This window comes from Corvus hawaiiensis, chromosome 5, assembly GCF_020740725.1.
Source record: "Corvus hawaiiensis isolate bCorHaw1 chromosome 5, bCorHaw1.pri.cur, whole genome shotgun sequence".
NCBI classification, from domain to species: domain Eukaryota; kingdom Metazoa; phylum Chordata; class Aves; order Passeriformes; family Corvidae; genus Corvus; species Corvus hawaiiensis.
The window spans coordinates 72,629,184-72,645,681 of NC_063217.1; the positions used below are offsets into that span (position 1 = coordinate 72,629,184).

Consider the following 16,498-nt stretch of genomic DNA (forward strand, 5'->3'; position numbering starts at 1 on the left):
GGGATAGAGAATAAGACGTTTCAGTCTCTTTATAACTTGTTAGCTTTGACTTCATAGAGTGTATTAGTGCGCTATGCTCTGCAGTTATTGCTTTATGCACACACCTCTTGTTTGAAAAGACACCTCTGTTATATCTGAAAATGCATATATTTACAGGATATAAGTGAGCTTTCAAATTTAGCTCTCAAGCTGGATATTTATTTGAATGATTCATTTGGAGCAGTTCTTTTGCACTCCCAGTGTTTTGTCTAAGGGGTTTGTGGTTTGTCCTGAGGCCGTGCTTCAGGAAAGCAGTCTTAGCAGGAGAAGATGATTAATAGCACACTTCAGCAAGTTCCCCAATTATGAGTCAAGTTAAATGTTTGTTTCTTAGTAAAATCTCAACACACACACACAAAAAATTTCAACATATACTTAGATTCTTCATCCTGTTCCATTCCACTGTTTTGCCTTCCGAGGGAAAAGAGAGGCTTGCTGCAATGATTTAAATATGATGATAAGCCATCTGGGAAGCTGCTGACTTGTACCAAGTTTTAATTTACTGTGTTCCTCTCAGGAAGCATCTAGAAAAGCCTTTCTTTTATGGATTCTGGGAAGGCCTTTAAGAGGTGATAAATGTGGGCAGTGACCTTCAAACTAGAACTGGCTTGGGATCTTAAACCTCATCCATTTTCAGCAGAGCATACGCTTCCAAATGTGATGAGAAAAGTCCAAATGAGAAAATCTCCTGCCTGCTTGAAGTCTGGATGTGACAGAGACGTGTATTTCATCTTACTGAGAAACTCCAAACCAAGTTTCTCATTTAGGAACCTGAGAAGCATTAGATAGCATTTGTTAAGTGTAAAGGGACAGCTGTTTCTCAGTTTCTGGAGTTCATACTTGTATACTTCTTGTGTATCAGAAGATCAAGGGAGACAGAAGAAGACCATGTGAAACTCGTGAATGAATGTACTCCTTTATAAATTTTTAATGCAGATGTATTAAATTCTCTGATTACAAGATTCAGGAAAATTTATTTTATGTTGTACTGAGAAGCAATGAAGGTAAAATGTAAACAAAGTAACAGTTTTGGTCGATCCCATGTATTTAGGAAGAAAAGGTTCTATTGTTTACGAATAAAATTGTTCTCCAATGGTGCTAAGGTTTGGGAACAGAAATCATCAAGAGCTTTCTGTTATTTAGAGAAGGAGAATTTAGGCTTGACTTCCTTCGTGTCCTATGGAAGGCCTTTGGAGAATTCAGATACAAGCTAAAATGTGAGAATTGCAAATGAAGAAACAAAGAAGTAAACAGAAAGGGGCAAAGCAAAATGAAAACTCAGGTTGAAAAGGATAAAAAAATCTTAGGTATTCTTGTTCCTTCTCGTTCCTACTGTGCAAAAAGCTGACTATGCAGGGGCATATGGGAACAGCAGTGTAATGCCACCAGCCTTGGAAGCATGATTGTTTCCTTGTAATTTATTTACCAAAAAGGTCAGCTCCAGACACAATACCTGTTTTCACCGTGGTTTTCACTGTGATCCCTATTTCACCACATAATTTTGTATGCCCCTGAAATTTTCAGGAAAAAAAAAAGAGATTAATTAGCTGTTTCAGTGGACTTTCAAAAATAGTCTGAAATACTGTTGCCATTATGGGCACATAGCATTGTTCTGGATGAGATTCAGCTTGGTGTCCTACAGGAAGAAGCTTGGGAAGAGATATCATGAGGTGAGAAAGTAGCTGTCTGAAAGGAGAACCATTATGGGACAGGATGCATACAGTTATTAAGTTGGAGAATAAATCCTTCAGGAAGAGAGGGATACAAAGTGAGTTTATAGCCTAAAAATGTGTTAGCTAATATTTATAACGTGCATCCATCTTTCTCTGTTTCTTGGCTGTGCGCTGGGTCTTGGCTGGTCTTATATCAAGTACAAATGATAATATTAAACAAGTGATTAATGTCTGTTTGAGACAATTGGAAGGTTATTTCCAGCTTTTACAGTGCTGCTTTTTGTGCAGCACACAAGCACAGGATATGGGGTACTTAGCTAACAACACAGAGAGGTGTTTTATTGATCTCCTCCCATTCCAGTTCACTAAGTATGCCTATTTTCAGTGAGGCACAGCACCAGGATAACCAAGTCAGCATTTACTGTAGCTGTCTAGACAAGCTGGGTCTGGTGAAAGCAAAGAAATTCTAAAACTTATGGTGAAGAGAGGAAGAACAGGGGAAAAAACCCCACTTCTAAGGTAGTGGGGTTAAAGTGATTTAAAGCAAATTGGATGCCTAAAAATAGAAGCTGCCATTTAAAATAGCAAATGTGAATTGTACTCTGAAATGAAAACATAGACAGATTTTGAGGATGAAAGTTGTATGTTCTAAGCCATATATATATATATATATACACATACATATATATATTCTTGAAAGTGCTCATCCAAACCAACAGATTTTATGCAATGCAAAAATAAAGGAAGAAGAGAGAATTACTGAGTAGAATGGTGTGAAATAAAGGCCTTGTGTCTGTATACGTTTTCAACACCTTCTTCTACTGGAAAAAAAAATAATTTCTACATAAAAATGTAACTTCTTGGTAAATATTGAAAAAACATTAATGCCTGAGCTGGCTGGAAACACAAAAAACTGTGATTAATATCTGATTAATTATTAAATAACAACTTTAGTAATATATATTCCCTGCAGACATAGTCATAGTTGGTATAACACATATTAAGATAATTGAGAAAAGTGTGTCTATGTACAAGAACATACATATTATCCAAATGGATTCAATTAAACCCATATCAACAGTCAGTGCCTCAAAAATCAGGAAATAGCTGATATTAGCAGTTCGAGGGCGTACTTAATTTATCCCCGCTTGGATTTTGGCAATGTTAATTTATTCTGGAGAAAACATCCTAAGTGTACAGTAATTTTACGGGAGGTTGAAATGCACAAAAGGGAGTGCAACTAATTAAATGAGCAAAAGAATAAAACAAAAGGCAATGAGGAATGCTTTGCTCAGGAAGTGGCCTCGTTCTGGTATCTCAAGATCAACTCCTAGATCTTGTATTTATATTTCTCTTAACAATCCGGTGAAAAGGCAAGGGGAATATTAATTAAATTATTCATTAAATCCAGAGTTCATACTGTATCTTAGTGAAGCACTAAGATAACAGTGTGAAGGAAATAAAGCCATTAAATGGGACGCAATAAAATGAACAATAGTGAGATGCAATGCATTATAATCCCTGATTTCCCTTATTATTATCACATCAAGGAAACCCTTCTGGAAACGTGCCTCGTGTGTCTGATTAGTTGACAACAGAAATGTCCCTGGGAAGCATTCTTACCCCCTTCTTACACAAGGTGTACCAAAGACATGGAAATACAAAGTTATCAGCCTTTTTTGGATTACTGGATGAGGAATTGCTTCAGTAGTGTGCATGTTTTGGTAAGAATAAGCCAAATTTACTCTAAAACTTATGTTGTGATAAAGCCTCTCTTAGATAATGTATGATATTCAACACCCAGTTCAGTACTTCCAAGATTAAAATATTCCACTCCTGTAAATGAGATAAAGATACAAATTAGAAACTTAAGATTTTATCCATGTTAATTAGGAGCAGAATTTTGACATAGATGGTCCATTCAGACCATCAGGCTACCTTAACTGCATTTTTTTATCAGCTGCACACTTCATAGGTTGCAATAGTTTCCAGACAGGTACAGATTTTTTTGAGATATGTGTAATCTGCATTTTTTTAATATGTTGTGTAAATACTCAATTTACTGTTTAGCTAATAATGATAAAAAGGGTGATTAAATAAAGGTGCTGGTTTAGTATAATTAGCACAGCTGTCTGTGGCTCTGTTTCAGATATCAGTAGTGTTTATTTCATGACAAACATAAGACAAAATGGAGCTGGGATTAGCTTGAGAATTCCAATCAAAGGAAGCGCCTCAACAGCAGTTTCTTGTCAGAAGTCAAGCAGGAAGGAGGAATTCCTAAGTAAACAAAGCAAAGCATTGCAGCATCCAAAGATGCTTCTTACTTAGGAACAGCAGGCCTTCGTGTACCTATATTTCTTTTTTTCCCCCCGTTTTTTTGGTCTGGGAAAAGCAGACTTAGATTGTGATTGGAACCCCTAACTTGAGTTTTGAAGCTTCACTGATTAGACTTGTCTTTTTGCACTACCCTGCAGATAAAAGGCATCTTTGAGCCAGCCAAGTCTCCAATAATTAGTACCAGAGCTTCATAAATATCTCACTTTATCACTGCTTCTGTCACTGTCCATATGGGAAGTCATGAGCTGCTCTGGGTGTAGGCCATAAACGAATTGACAATATTAACTGAATGTGGTGTAAATCAGGCCCTGTAAGGCTCATCAGTGAGCAGGAATCAATATGAAGGAAATAGTAAAATTTCAGGTATTTTTTTCTCTGATAAATAAATTGATTACTTTGGGCTCTTCTGGGAGGAAGCCTAGCACTGGAGTGGAAACCTGGATATCTACTTTTCACCTTACTGTGCTATAAAATAGTCACACCACCAGTAACTTATATTTGACTGAAGCTTTATCTATAAACACAGCCCTGGTGGTTTTATATCCTTACACCTAATTTCAGTTACGTTCATCATTTACAGGCATATAAATACATCCTGGAGATATAGCCTACATATAGTAAATAAAATATTTATAGTTAATAGTTTGGGGATTAGAATAGCTCTGCTTTTTAATCCATATTTCTCTTTCACACTTGTCCAGGTCCCTGGAATTTTTTGCCATTCCAGTCGATGCAGCAAGGCATTTCATCTTTGAGAAAAGGGCCAGTTATTTCTGCTCTAGGAAAGCTCCCAAATGAGCACATCCTCTTGCCCCCAAGGCCAAGGTGATCACCATTCTCAGTGATCCACAGGCCCAAGCATACTCCTGGTAACACGGGTACAGTGATGTCACCTTTTGTTGCTGCCATTCCTTGTGGCTTTTCCCCTCTGTTAAACTATCAAAAATAGAGTGCACTATGCACCTTGCTGCATCTGGAACAGTCACGTTTGTTGAACACATTGAGCATGGCTGTGGTACTGCTACGACCCTCCAACAATGCACCAGGATTTAAAAACAGTTCTCCAGCAGCAGCAGGTTGTGCTTGAGGCTGCAGCAGTCCTGAAACATTCCTTTGGGCACTGGGAAAAGTAACACCTTGTTTGTTGTGTTAAAGCAGCAGCTGAAAGAACTTGCATTTTGTCAGGGCTTATTTTCTTCCCCACCTGTTCTCCCCTTTCCTGCATAGCTTTTGTATTTCATTTTGAATTCAAGTTCCAGTTGTTACAGAGTTTTCTGAAAGGCTTTGGAGAAAACATACGTGTTGATTAAATGGGGGAACTTTTGAAAATAAAAGTTTTGAAAGTAGAGGTGGGTTTTCAGTCAGTGTTGAAAGAAATGCCGAAGGGAAAAAAAAAGACAATAAAATAATCCCCAGCTACAAGGACATTGTTTTTAAGGGCAATTTTGATTTCTTTAAGCATATTCTTCAGACTTAGTGATTTCTCTTGAAAACAAAGAAAAACAGGTTTTCTGTTTAGAATAATAATATAAAAAGGTGGTTGAATATACATTTAAATCACTGTTACGTATTACTTTTAAGACACGAAAAAATTAAGTTATTGAAATAGCCTGTCCTTTTTTTTTTCAGGACCTGATCCAAACCTAATTGCAGTCAAAGGTAGAGCTCCAGTAGTTGATAAAATATGCTAATCTACTAACTTCAGTTAAAATGAGTATTGGAAAGAAGATTTCAGACAAAAAGACATGAGCAAAACTTCAGCTAAGAAAAAATTCAGGAAATTTGTGGTTTGGAAATGCCTGCATAGCAGCACTTTATTATTGCTGACGACATTGGGACAGCCTAGGGGTGTGAACCCCTTTTGAAATGCATATTCCCTGAACAGTGGATTTTGAAAGCCTGTCAGAAAAACCAACCCTTTTAGCAGCATTTAAATCTGTACTCAGCCTTCAGTATTGCTGAAATCTCTGTGGGACTTAAACTTATCCCTAAATGCTGCCCTTAGGAGAAATTTTCATGACAAACTAATTTTCAGAAACATGGCCTGTAAATGTGTGGAAAACCAGCAAAGCATCTTTGTCTTCCCATTTCCTGAAGCTCAGATCAATTATAAAACCACTGATTTTTAGAAGTCCTTCCAAAGGAGCTCTTTTCCTGTCAGGGTGTGTCAGTCTGTCAGTCACATTTCAAGCCATGGATTTGAAAACCGACCTGCAGAAGCAGCTACCTTTGTCCTAAATTTAACTTTACAGCTTCTCTGTGGGGCTTTCAATTAGGATTTTTGTTTTAAGAAGAAAAAGAAAAAGAACACTGAAAATGTCAGTCCAAACACAGTGAGCAATGCTGGTATATGGGAGGCCCACACATATTGTTGCCTTCTTCAGACTCCAGGATGATCAGGAACATAAAATGCCTATTTTTGGATAAAAAGAACTTGAAAAAACTTGTTTCAGGGACATAAAAAGAGCTGGTTCTGCTGTTCGAAGGCCTGGGTGGCTCTGGGGCCTGATGGCGTCACTGAGGGCTGAGGGCAGTAGGTGGAGAGGTGGATCTGTGACCCTGCTCATAATCCCGTGTTTTCCACTTAAAACTTGATAGTCTCGATGGAGGAAGTTTCAAAAACCCCAGCATATTTCAGTCTTGTTTGCTGAAAGCTTGGATTCTGAGGTGGTGGGAGCTGGTGTGGCTGGAAGGAAATGGAACCCCCAGGCCGGGTCAGAGCCGCCTCGGGCTGGAAGGAATTGGAACCCCCAGGCCGGGTCAGAGCCGCCTCGGGCTGGAAGGAATTGGAGCCCCCAGGCCGGGTCAGAGCCGCCTCGGGCTGGAAGGAATTGGAACCCCCAGGCCGGGTCAGAGCCGCCTCGGGCTGGAAGGAATTGGAGCCCCCCGGCCGGGTCAGAGCCGCCTCGGGCTGGAAGGAATTGGAGCCCCCAGGCCGGGTCAGAGCCGCCTCGGGCTGGAAGGAATTGGAACCCCCAGGCCGGGTCAGAGCCGCCTCGGGCTGGAAGGAATTGGAACCCCCAGGCCGGGTCAGAGCCGCCTCGGGCTGGAAGGAATTGGAACCCCCAGGCCGGGTCAGAGCCGCCTCGGGCTGGAAGGAAATGGAACCCCCAGGCCGGGTCAGAGCCGCCTCGGGCTGGAAGGAATTGGAACCCCCAGGCCGGGTCAGAGCCGCCTCGGGCTGGAAGGAACTGGAACCCCCAGGCCGGGTCAGAGCCGCCTCGGGCTGGAAGGAATTGGAACCCCCAGGCCGGGTCAGAGCCGCCTCTGCCTCAAGGGCAAAAGCGCCTCCTGGTGTCCGTATGAAAATGGGATCGACTTGTGGGAGCTGCGGTCCCTGGCAGCTCTGCTCGCCGGCTGCCTCCCAGGAAAACCTAATTCCTATGGATTTGGGGAATCCCGGGATTCCGTGAAAACCCTGGCTGCTGTTTCAGTTGCGAGTGAGCCCGTCTGGCCCTGCCTCAGGATTGCCGCCATTACCACAGCCTCATCAGCTGTGGTAAAATGTTACAGTCCCGGCTCCAGAGTGGAAATTTCCTCGTGAAGTGTGGAGAAAAAAAATTTACAATTGAGTTTATAGCTCGGAAAGTGGTAAAACTACCCTTGAAGAAGTCATTAAATGTGAATTGACTCAATGAGTTCTGCCTGAATCATCAGCAAGTGTTGCACACGCACAATGTGTGTGTGAGGGGGAAGGCAGGAGCCCCGGCTGGGGACTGTTCCTGAAATCACACTGACTTTGTAGTGTTTGTTATTTTCTGTTATTTGTATTTGTCTCTGAAACATGGCTGGAAGCTGATAAAAATGCTTTGGCTAGACACAAGGGGTGCAAAGGACCAATAATATCCCACGCAGACTCTTCGGATGTGTCCCACACCAGCATTCCTCATCCACTGCCTCTGTCTCTTCCACTGAAGCTGTGACAGCACGACCAGGTATGTGCTACGTTTTTAAAAGATATTTTCTTTTTAGAGCTTTTAATTACAGATGGACAAAACCGAGAAAAAATGCAATTATAAAAATGCATGAACTTCAAAATTTTGTTGGAATTTCTCCGACCTGTAATAATTCTAATGTTTTTGTGTGATTTGTATGATGACTATTTTGCAGGGGGGGAAAAAAGTTTATATGAAAGTGTTCCATTATTATAAATGTCTCCCACTCAGTATGGGAGGGTTTGAGGGGGGCTGAAGCTGATGGTAACTTGCAGCCATCAGATCCTCTCAGCAACTATTCCTCTAAGTTTTTTTCTAATTCATGAAATGTGAACTTCATGTCCTGGGTAGCTAGAAAATGTCTCAGGCTTTAATTGCCAAATTGTCTCCCAGCCCTAAATCTCCAACAAGCAGCCAGTGTAAACTACAGTTTAAAAGAGCCTGACTAAGAAATAACATTCTCCTTTTGAAAATATCGAGATTTTTTTTTTCCCCTAGAATTGATGTTAATCTTTATACCAATTGTTTCCAGATAATATCTATATTTTGAGAAGGGAAGATTTTAAATTAAGCCTTATTTTGTAAATTCTTGCTCAGCCCTTAGCGTGTCACTATTTTGCAAACAGTGGTCCCTTGCTGAGAGCAGTGGTTATGAGCCACCATCTCTCATGGCAAGGCTGAGAATCACAGGATGGAAAAATATGTAATTCACTTATGAAAATGATTGGTATTTAGGTATAGTTCTGAGAACATGGTAAGAAGGTAGAAAAAAGGAGAAATCATTTTCCTCTAAAGAAATCGGGCTTACAGAGTGAAATCTTAGCCTTTGGGAATTAATGTTGTATACAGTGGTACCAGCAAATAGTTGTTAAAAAGAGGTGAACACAGGTAAGTAGCTTTATTTAAAACGAACTGGAAAGCTGTCAAAGAATCCAAGTATCAAGGAGGACTTTGAAAAGGAGGAAGGCACCTAATTTGTGACTCTGCACATCTTTCAGGTGAGAAATCCAGTGTTTTCATGTCCTCAGGAACACCTTTGTGTGCTTTTCAATACAGTTGAAAGGAAAATAACCAACAAAAATATTCTTTTTTTTTTTTTTTTTTCTGCTGTGTTTCTTGACTTTGTGTTCTATATCTTTATAAAGGAGCTGTTTAGAGGTATTCAGCTGAGCTTTGTTCTGTCTGCAAAACTCTAAAACGTGTGAAGTAGCAGAGGTGAGATTTCTGAGTTACAGAACTCCAGTTTCACTTGTTGATACAGAGAACTTTGTGGCATTTTCTTAAAATGAAAGAAAAGGAAAAATTAGGGACGTAGTTGTGGATCCTGTTAACGGAGCCATCGGATACAGCCAGATTTAGAACTGTCTGTGGGTACAGGAGCCAGGAGCCCCCAGTGTCCTGAGCTCTGGCATTCCTCAGAACCTGGGCTGGCAGTGAGCTGTGAGAGAAGAGAGATAAAAAGATGAGGAGGAGGGAGGAGTTCCTAAGTGGCTTTGTAAGGTGGTTCCCGGGCCCCTGGAGGAGGTGGGAAGGTGTTTCCAAAGCCGAGGGAGGACGGGGAGCCCTGGGCAGATGCACTGAGCTGGCACAGCAGAGGAAGGGAAGAATATTCCTGGTTATGATGGAAATGCATTGATGGGCTCTGCCCTGTCACACACGTGTAAGGGCTGCTGCTTCCAACCACCCCAGCCATGCTTTTCCATTCTGATTAACCCAGGCCTTGAGCCAGCTGAGGGTGCCTTGGAAAGCTCCCTGGAGCTGCTCTGGGACAAAGCAGATCACAAAGTGTTCCTCAGTTCCGACCCTCCCGCTGAGCCCCGTGTGTCTGAGGGCAGCAGGAGGGAGCTCCGTGAGCCTCTCCCGCCGTCGCTGCGAGCGAGTTTGTCACCTGTCCCTGGCAGGGCTGTCACCGTGTCCTGCAGTGCTGTACCTGCTCCTGTTCTGAGGCCTGGAGAGGAAAGTGAGGTGCAGGAGAGAGCCAGCTGGCGAGGGCTGATGTTCACCAGATGTTCGCTGTGCCTCTCTCTGGAGTGTAAAGCTGGGAGAGCGCAGTCACGCTGCTGTCAGGCTGCCATTTTGGATTCAGTCAGCTTGTGTCAAAGGTTTCCTGCTGCTCCACACCTCATCTTCAGCTGTTCCCCACCCCTTCCCTGGAGTCAGCTCTCAGATCTGTCAGTGGAACTGCGTTTGGAGTCTCTCCGCAGGCCAGTTGTGCTGAACTGAGCTGTGTTGGATAACCCCCATTATTAAAGTGTTTTAGCTGCTGGAGTGATTTAACCAGAACTGGGTTGGAAGCAGTTACACAGACATTGTTCTCAGTCCACATCCTTTTTGTCTTTGTTTGTTGGGGCAGAGATGGGGGCAACCTCTCCCCTCCTAACTGAGACAGGAGCTGTGGAAGGTGAGATGGCACTGAGCATGGGAAGGAAATAAAGTGCTTGTGTCACATGGGAGACTTTCATCCAGGCTGGAAGATAAATATAAAACAAAACCTAATTAAGTAGGTGCAGGCACTTGGAAGCATATCAGCACTTTCATGTTTACTTAGATTCATGCCTAATTAATTTAGTTGCTGTAAACTTCTCTCAAGGGAATAAATTACTGAAAAAATCCCTTCCCAAATACTGTATTTAGTGAGGTAAAGCAGCAGATTTTAAAATAACTGCAGTATTCCAGAAAAAAAAGGGCACATTCTCATGTAAAGGATCATACCACTTTTTTTCCCAACAGGAAAGTGGTTTCATAATGGGAGAAAGGGAGCAGACCTCCCGTGTAAGTTTCTGTGCTTTGGTGGGTACAAGAACTGTTCATTGGGCTGACAGCAGTGGCAGGACCAAGGAAAAGGGAACTGTTTGTGGGAGAGCCGAGCTTCTTTGTACTTCCGTGTATTGAATTCGTGGCTGTGTCCGAGTTGCACGAGCAGATGTTTTTTAGAAAGCTGAACGAACAGCCCTGACAGTGCCTGAACACCTGGGACGGGGAGCAGACGGGTGGTCATCTGTTGGAGCCTTCAGTTGCATTTTTCCTATGATTAGCTGTCTAATTGCTTGTCCAGAGCTGTTGCTGTTGCTAATCCTGTTACACGTGTAATTAATTATACTTTATAAATAATCAAACAACCTTTTTAGGTTGTTTGTCCTTTTTTCTTCATTTGTGGAATGTCAACTATGATGCTGGTGAACTATTGCTGTTTTTATTTACGGACTGCATTATGGCTCCATTCTGGATGTGTCCATGGAAGGACATATGATAGCTGCTTATTTCTTAGGTTAAATAAGGAAATAACGAATATGAATTGCAGCTACGTTCAGCATGGTAGGCAGGGCAGGAGAACCTCAGGAGTACCTCCTGGCTGGCTACCCATAAGTTTTATTCTGTTTTTAAATTAAGAAGTGGGACCCCACTGACATGTCACATTATGTTCAACTTCCTGAAAGCTGAATTTGGAGAGGGAAATAGGGCTTACTAGTTTTGTGAGACACTTGGCAAACTTCTGGGAATGGGTAACATTTTCGTGTTCACTGTGAGAGAGCTCTGTGATGCGAGGGGCCCAAAGAAGAGCTTTGCAAACGTGCCTTTGCGTGGTGCCCTGGTGGTGTTCACAGCCTCAGTAACACTGAGGCCATGAGACAGGGCAGCTGCAGGTGGCCTGATCCCCAGGAGCACAGCCTTGTGCTCCTGGAGCCAGGGCTGCTCGGGGCTGTGTCTGAGCTGTTGTTTTTCCTCTTCTCAAGTTGTCTTCTCTCATCCATGTTTAAAGCTGTTTGTGCTTTCATTTTTGCTCAGCTCCAGGATCCCTTTGGACATGCCCTTTCCCCCTTCCTAGCCATGCCAGAATGTGGACATCACTCACTGCTCATTCCTCCCACGTTTCCTCCTAGTTCCTCTTTTGTCAGGGATCTGTGGAGCTGCTGCAAATCCCACCTTTCCTTCCCTTTGTCTAGGATGTGTCATCCTGTAGCCAGCACTTTTGACTCCAGTGTGACAGCAAAGAGAGACAGAGCAAGCTGCTGCTCTGTTACTCAAGCTGCACAGTAAAATCACAGGCACATAAAAGGGAAGAGCATCACTAACCATTTTTGCAAGTCTGTGCAATATTAATGCATCTGAAAAGAACTGCAATTTTGTTTGGAAGACCACTTCAAATGTTGACCCAGTTTTTCTGGAATCTACTGAACTTTGGGGGAGAAACTCGCAGGGTTTACAGATTCTGGTTTTGTCTTTAAAATCCTGTCACATTCAATCTCTGCTATAGTCACTGGTGATTCAAAGTGAAAAGCAAAGACTGGGGAGGGAACATCATCGTAATTAAGAAATATTTACAGCTCCTGAAAATTCAGATAAAGGAAAAAAATGAAGTCAGAAGCAAAACCACAAGACTAACTCTTTAAAATATGATATCTATATCAAAATATTCTGATCTATTAGTTAATTACTATAGCCACACTTTGAGAAAGACCTGAATAAATTACAAGGGAAATGACTCCTTTAACTAGTATTGCTCTGGACTAAAGCTTATATTTGTATCTAATTTTAACAATTATGAAATAAGGAAGTTTGCTCTTCAGAAAACTTTCAAATAAAATTTGAAGAGTGAACCTGCACATCAGCAGACCAAAAAAAAAAAAAAAAAAAAAAAGCAGGCTGTGAATTCAACAGAAGGAAATATGTGAGCAAGAAGATGGGTTCAGGCTACAAGATCACTGATGATGACCAGAATTAGATTGTTTGGGTTTGGGAAGAGCTACAGAAATCCTGCAGTAGGCAATTACAGATTCACCTTTCAAGAGGATGAATTTCTTTCAAACCCTTGTTACCTAGAAACTCCAGTTCTGTAGTATGAGGTTTTATATTCTTTCTAAAGCTGTTTAATGATAGTCAAGAGTTAACACTGGAGGCTCTCATTATCTATAGATAGATCCCATTCATCCTTGCAGCCTGCTAAACCATTAGCTTCAGTAATACACTGCAGTAGTTAGATGAAAACTGCCTTGAGAATAGAAGCAAAAAGGATAACCTTTGGGAAGTTAAAGAGCTTGGGATTGATTTTGGTATGTACTTAACTCGCAGTGACACCGGCAAATAACATTTCATTAGAGAAAATATAACTAGGTCTGAGCACACCAAAAAAGCTCACCACCCTTGCAGTGATTCCTATGGACTTTAGATCAGGAATTAAAAGAGGAAACAACAGAATAAGATGGCTAAAAAAAGATTCTGGCTTTCCAAACTCTGAAATAGCTTCCAGATAGCTGGTGAGATGATAAGAAAGGTGCTGGACAGTTGCTTCAGTGGTGTGGAAAAGATGGAGGGCTGGATTAGGTGCCCAAATCCAGGCACCAGGGAAGATGCTCTGCAGTCCATCAGTGGGCTGCTGCCAGGAGATGATGGACTATGGATACCCTCAGGAGCTGTGCCACTCGGAGCTGGTGGCCGCCTCCTGCCCTGGTGGAGCCAAAAGAAATGAACCCGGTTAGTCTCCTCTGAATATCAGGTTAATGGCCAGTATTAGGTTGTACTAAAGAAGCATTTTCACTGCAATAACTGCCTGGGATTCCCATAGGAATCATACAGTCAGTGAATACTCTGCACAAATTTCTGCACTTGATTATTTCAAGGTGTTTACACAGTCAGCTGAAAAATCAAAATACAGCAAGTTGATTCTGTACTGAATTGTTTACATGAAACTGTTTGGTGATGGTAGCTAATCCCCATGACTCAAGGTAAATCTCAGTGCATTGCTTCGTTTCTGCTGTTTTCATGAAACACTGCTCTGCTTCCAATCTGAAGTGTGGCATGAGCTTATCTTCTTTCCATCAGATTTTCTTTGGGATGCAGCTGCTTCCTTATGCCATTCACCACTGAGCTAGATGTATTATTTTTCCCCTCTCTCGTCTCTTTTTTTTTTCCTAGATTAATTAATATGGTCCACCTGGTCTATCAGAAATGACCTTTGCAATATACGTGAATCACCTTTTAAGCTTATGTTATGTGGCAGCTTAAGGCATGGTACAATAGCACCTTGTGTTAAAATAGGGCTGGCACTTGTTAGTGTATTAATCTGCTGGGTTAACAGAATAAATCGGAAGAGATTTGATAAGATAAAACCTTCTTCTTTCATCCCGTTTCCAGCTGTAGGATTTCAAAATGCTTTTGGCTATAGCTGCTTTCATACCGGCTCTCCAGGCCTCCTCATTCCAGGCTCTTAGGTGGGGAAGCCAAATAAGTGGAGAGGTGAATTGACTGAAACCGTTGAAAAATCTCTGTCAAAAACTTAGGGCAGATTTTTGCGATTTTACCAGTGAAAAGTTTCATCTCACTTAAAGGCAGCTGTGTGAGGGCTGGCAAGGGGGGCCAGAGAGACAGGACAGGTGTGTAGAGGTGATTTGTAGGTGTGTGGGTGTTTGATTGCTGAAAAGCCTCAGTTCTGGAACCCGAGACTTGTGGAGACACATTTGTGTACCTAAAGCTCATAATAGTTCCAAAAGTCTTTACATGAATTAAAAAAGAAGCTACAGCTTTAGGAGACTGGGGGTGGTTTATAGAGTTGCAGCTTCCAGAGGTTTAAGTGGAGAATATGGGGAGGATTTGGAGGACTGGGGAAGTCAGCCATGACCTTAAGTACGTTGTTCCTTTGAAGAGGTAGTCCCCACTTTGTGTCTGCTTAACACAATTCCCACTGGGAAGATGGACGTTTTGCCTACGCCAAAGCAGCTTTTTCAAAGGCAGATACCTTGGGCTGTCTTTCATTATTTTTATTTTATAATTAATCACTAACTGATGCCCTTTATGAAATAAAAATCAGGCCCAGCAGCTGGGTTATTTGCCTTTGAAAAGCTGTTACTATGCACACAGCACACCTTGCTTCTTGTCATTGATAATATCACAAAGACATCAGGAGGGAAAATGCTACACTGACATCATGTCATGTCCAGTGCAAGTGAAAGTGCCATAAACATTGGAAAAACATATGAATAGGAAGAGCTTCATTGACAAATGCTTCCTCTGAGCCTTCAGGAAGGGTGATACTTGATACACGGTTAGTATGCGTGGAGAGATGTTCAGGAATCTTTCTCTGGACCTGTCCAGCTATTTTTAAAATTTCTCTTTGCAATTCACCCATTTGCCTCAACGTTTTCCCTGCTTTTCTTCCTCAAAGAGCAATGGAAAGAGAGGTAGAAAGAATGCATTGGTGAATACAGTTCTGCAGCAGGGTCTGAGCCTCCAGCAGCAGCTGTCCCAGAGGTGTCAGTGCCCGCTTCGGCGCAGCGAAGGTGTCTGAAACCAGACAGCGCGAGAGCAATTGTAAATTCTGCCTCAGTAAACTGTGTGTTTGCACGGTACCTGTGTCCTCCTTGCTTGCCTGATCCGTGGTGCATTCGAACTTCTCAGCTGTTTCCTTTGAGTGTGTGTGACACAGACGAGTGTTTGTGATGGACAGAGAGGCAGAGAAAACTCAATACATTAGTAACAGTACATCTTCACACACAGAGCCCTAGAAGTGTGTAATCTGTTTTTAAGTTAGCCTAGTCTACCTCTCTGAATATTTCTTACATTGTTAAATAAGTTTAAAGTCTGATTGAGGATCTCCAGATCCAAATCTGGGTTTCTGAACCATCCAGCTGCATCTACAACCCTGTGGTGAGAGCAGCCTGTCATCAAATGCCACATCTTTTCAAGGCAGCTCACATATTTCCAATGCTCTCCATAGTAATTAAATTATCACTATTCTAACAAACATCACTCACATTGTTAATGACAGGATTAGGCCAGTGTTTCAGCTATGAGCTTAGCAGGCCCTGCTAGTGTATTTTGGATTCTCAATTTTGATTTTTTTTCCTCTCTTTCTTTTTAATTGAAGCCTAAGTTGAATATAGAACATAGAATATTCAGGTTTTACACAGTTGCTTAGCATTTGAATATTTCTTTGTCTTCTCTGAAGTGGCCTTTTCACATCTGTGCTTGACACATTCAGTACAAACGTCATTAACAGATTAAAAAGATGGATGAAGAGATGTAGAACATTACTGTGGTGGTGGAAGCTTGACAGCTCTCAACTTTGCCTGTGTGCATTACCTCATCCTCTCTGTTATTTATTCATCTGAAACACTTTTGCAAATGAAGCAGATGAAAGGGAACGTAAGGTAAAATAAGCGTGTTTAGGGCAACTGGAGATCAGAATGAGAGGAAACACCAGCAGGAGCAGAGCACCTGTGTATTGGTGGCTGCTGCCATACCTGAAGTGTTCCCCTTAAAAACATGACTCAAATTATTCAAGAGTTACCAGCATCTCTAGCCCCAAAGCATCTTTATTCCTCTGAATGTACACGTAACAAATATTTTATAGTTTAAACTCTTGAACCTTCAAGCAATTAAAGCAGGCAAAAGGAGGAGAAAAAGGTTAAGAAAGCGAGCAAAGAAGCGTCCATCGAAAGAGAAGGAAAGGTGCATCCAATCCATCCATTCATTGCACCAACCCCACCTGAAGAGAGCAGAAACATCCTCCGGTTGAGG

At 41.8% G+C, this 16,498-nt stretch overlaps 1 protein-coding gene and 1 long non-coding RNA gene across 3 annotated transcripts in view; both read left to right on the top strand.

The window, feature by feature from the left end:
- LOC125325967 overlaps nucleotides 1-4,829 on the top strand; it is a 51,169-nt gene extending 46,340 nt beyond the window's left edge. The window contains exon 4 of one of the 2 annotated variants that reach the window (XR_007203634.1): nucleotides 4,751-4,829. This is a non-coding gene — a long non-coding RNA (uncharacterized LOC125325967). Of the gene's footprint in view, nucleotides 1-556; nucleotides 692-4,750 lie in introns of those variants that run through there. The other variant, XR_007203635.1, reaches the window with a different exon arrangement.
- A 13-nt stretch (nucleotides 4,830-4,842) lies between these two features.
- Nucleotides 4,843-7,462, top strand: LOC125326665. The gene is made up of 2 exons (XM_048305121.1): nucleotides 4,843-4,927; nucleotides 5,679-7,462. The coding sequence occupies exon 2, from the start codon at nucleotides 6,746-6,748 to the stop codon at nucleotides 7,460-7,462; it is 717 nt and encodes a 238-aa protein (XP_048161078.1). The 5' UTR covers nucleotides 4,843-4,927; nucleotides 5,679-6,745.
- Nucleotides 7,463-16,498: the final 9,036 nt, after the last annotated feature.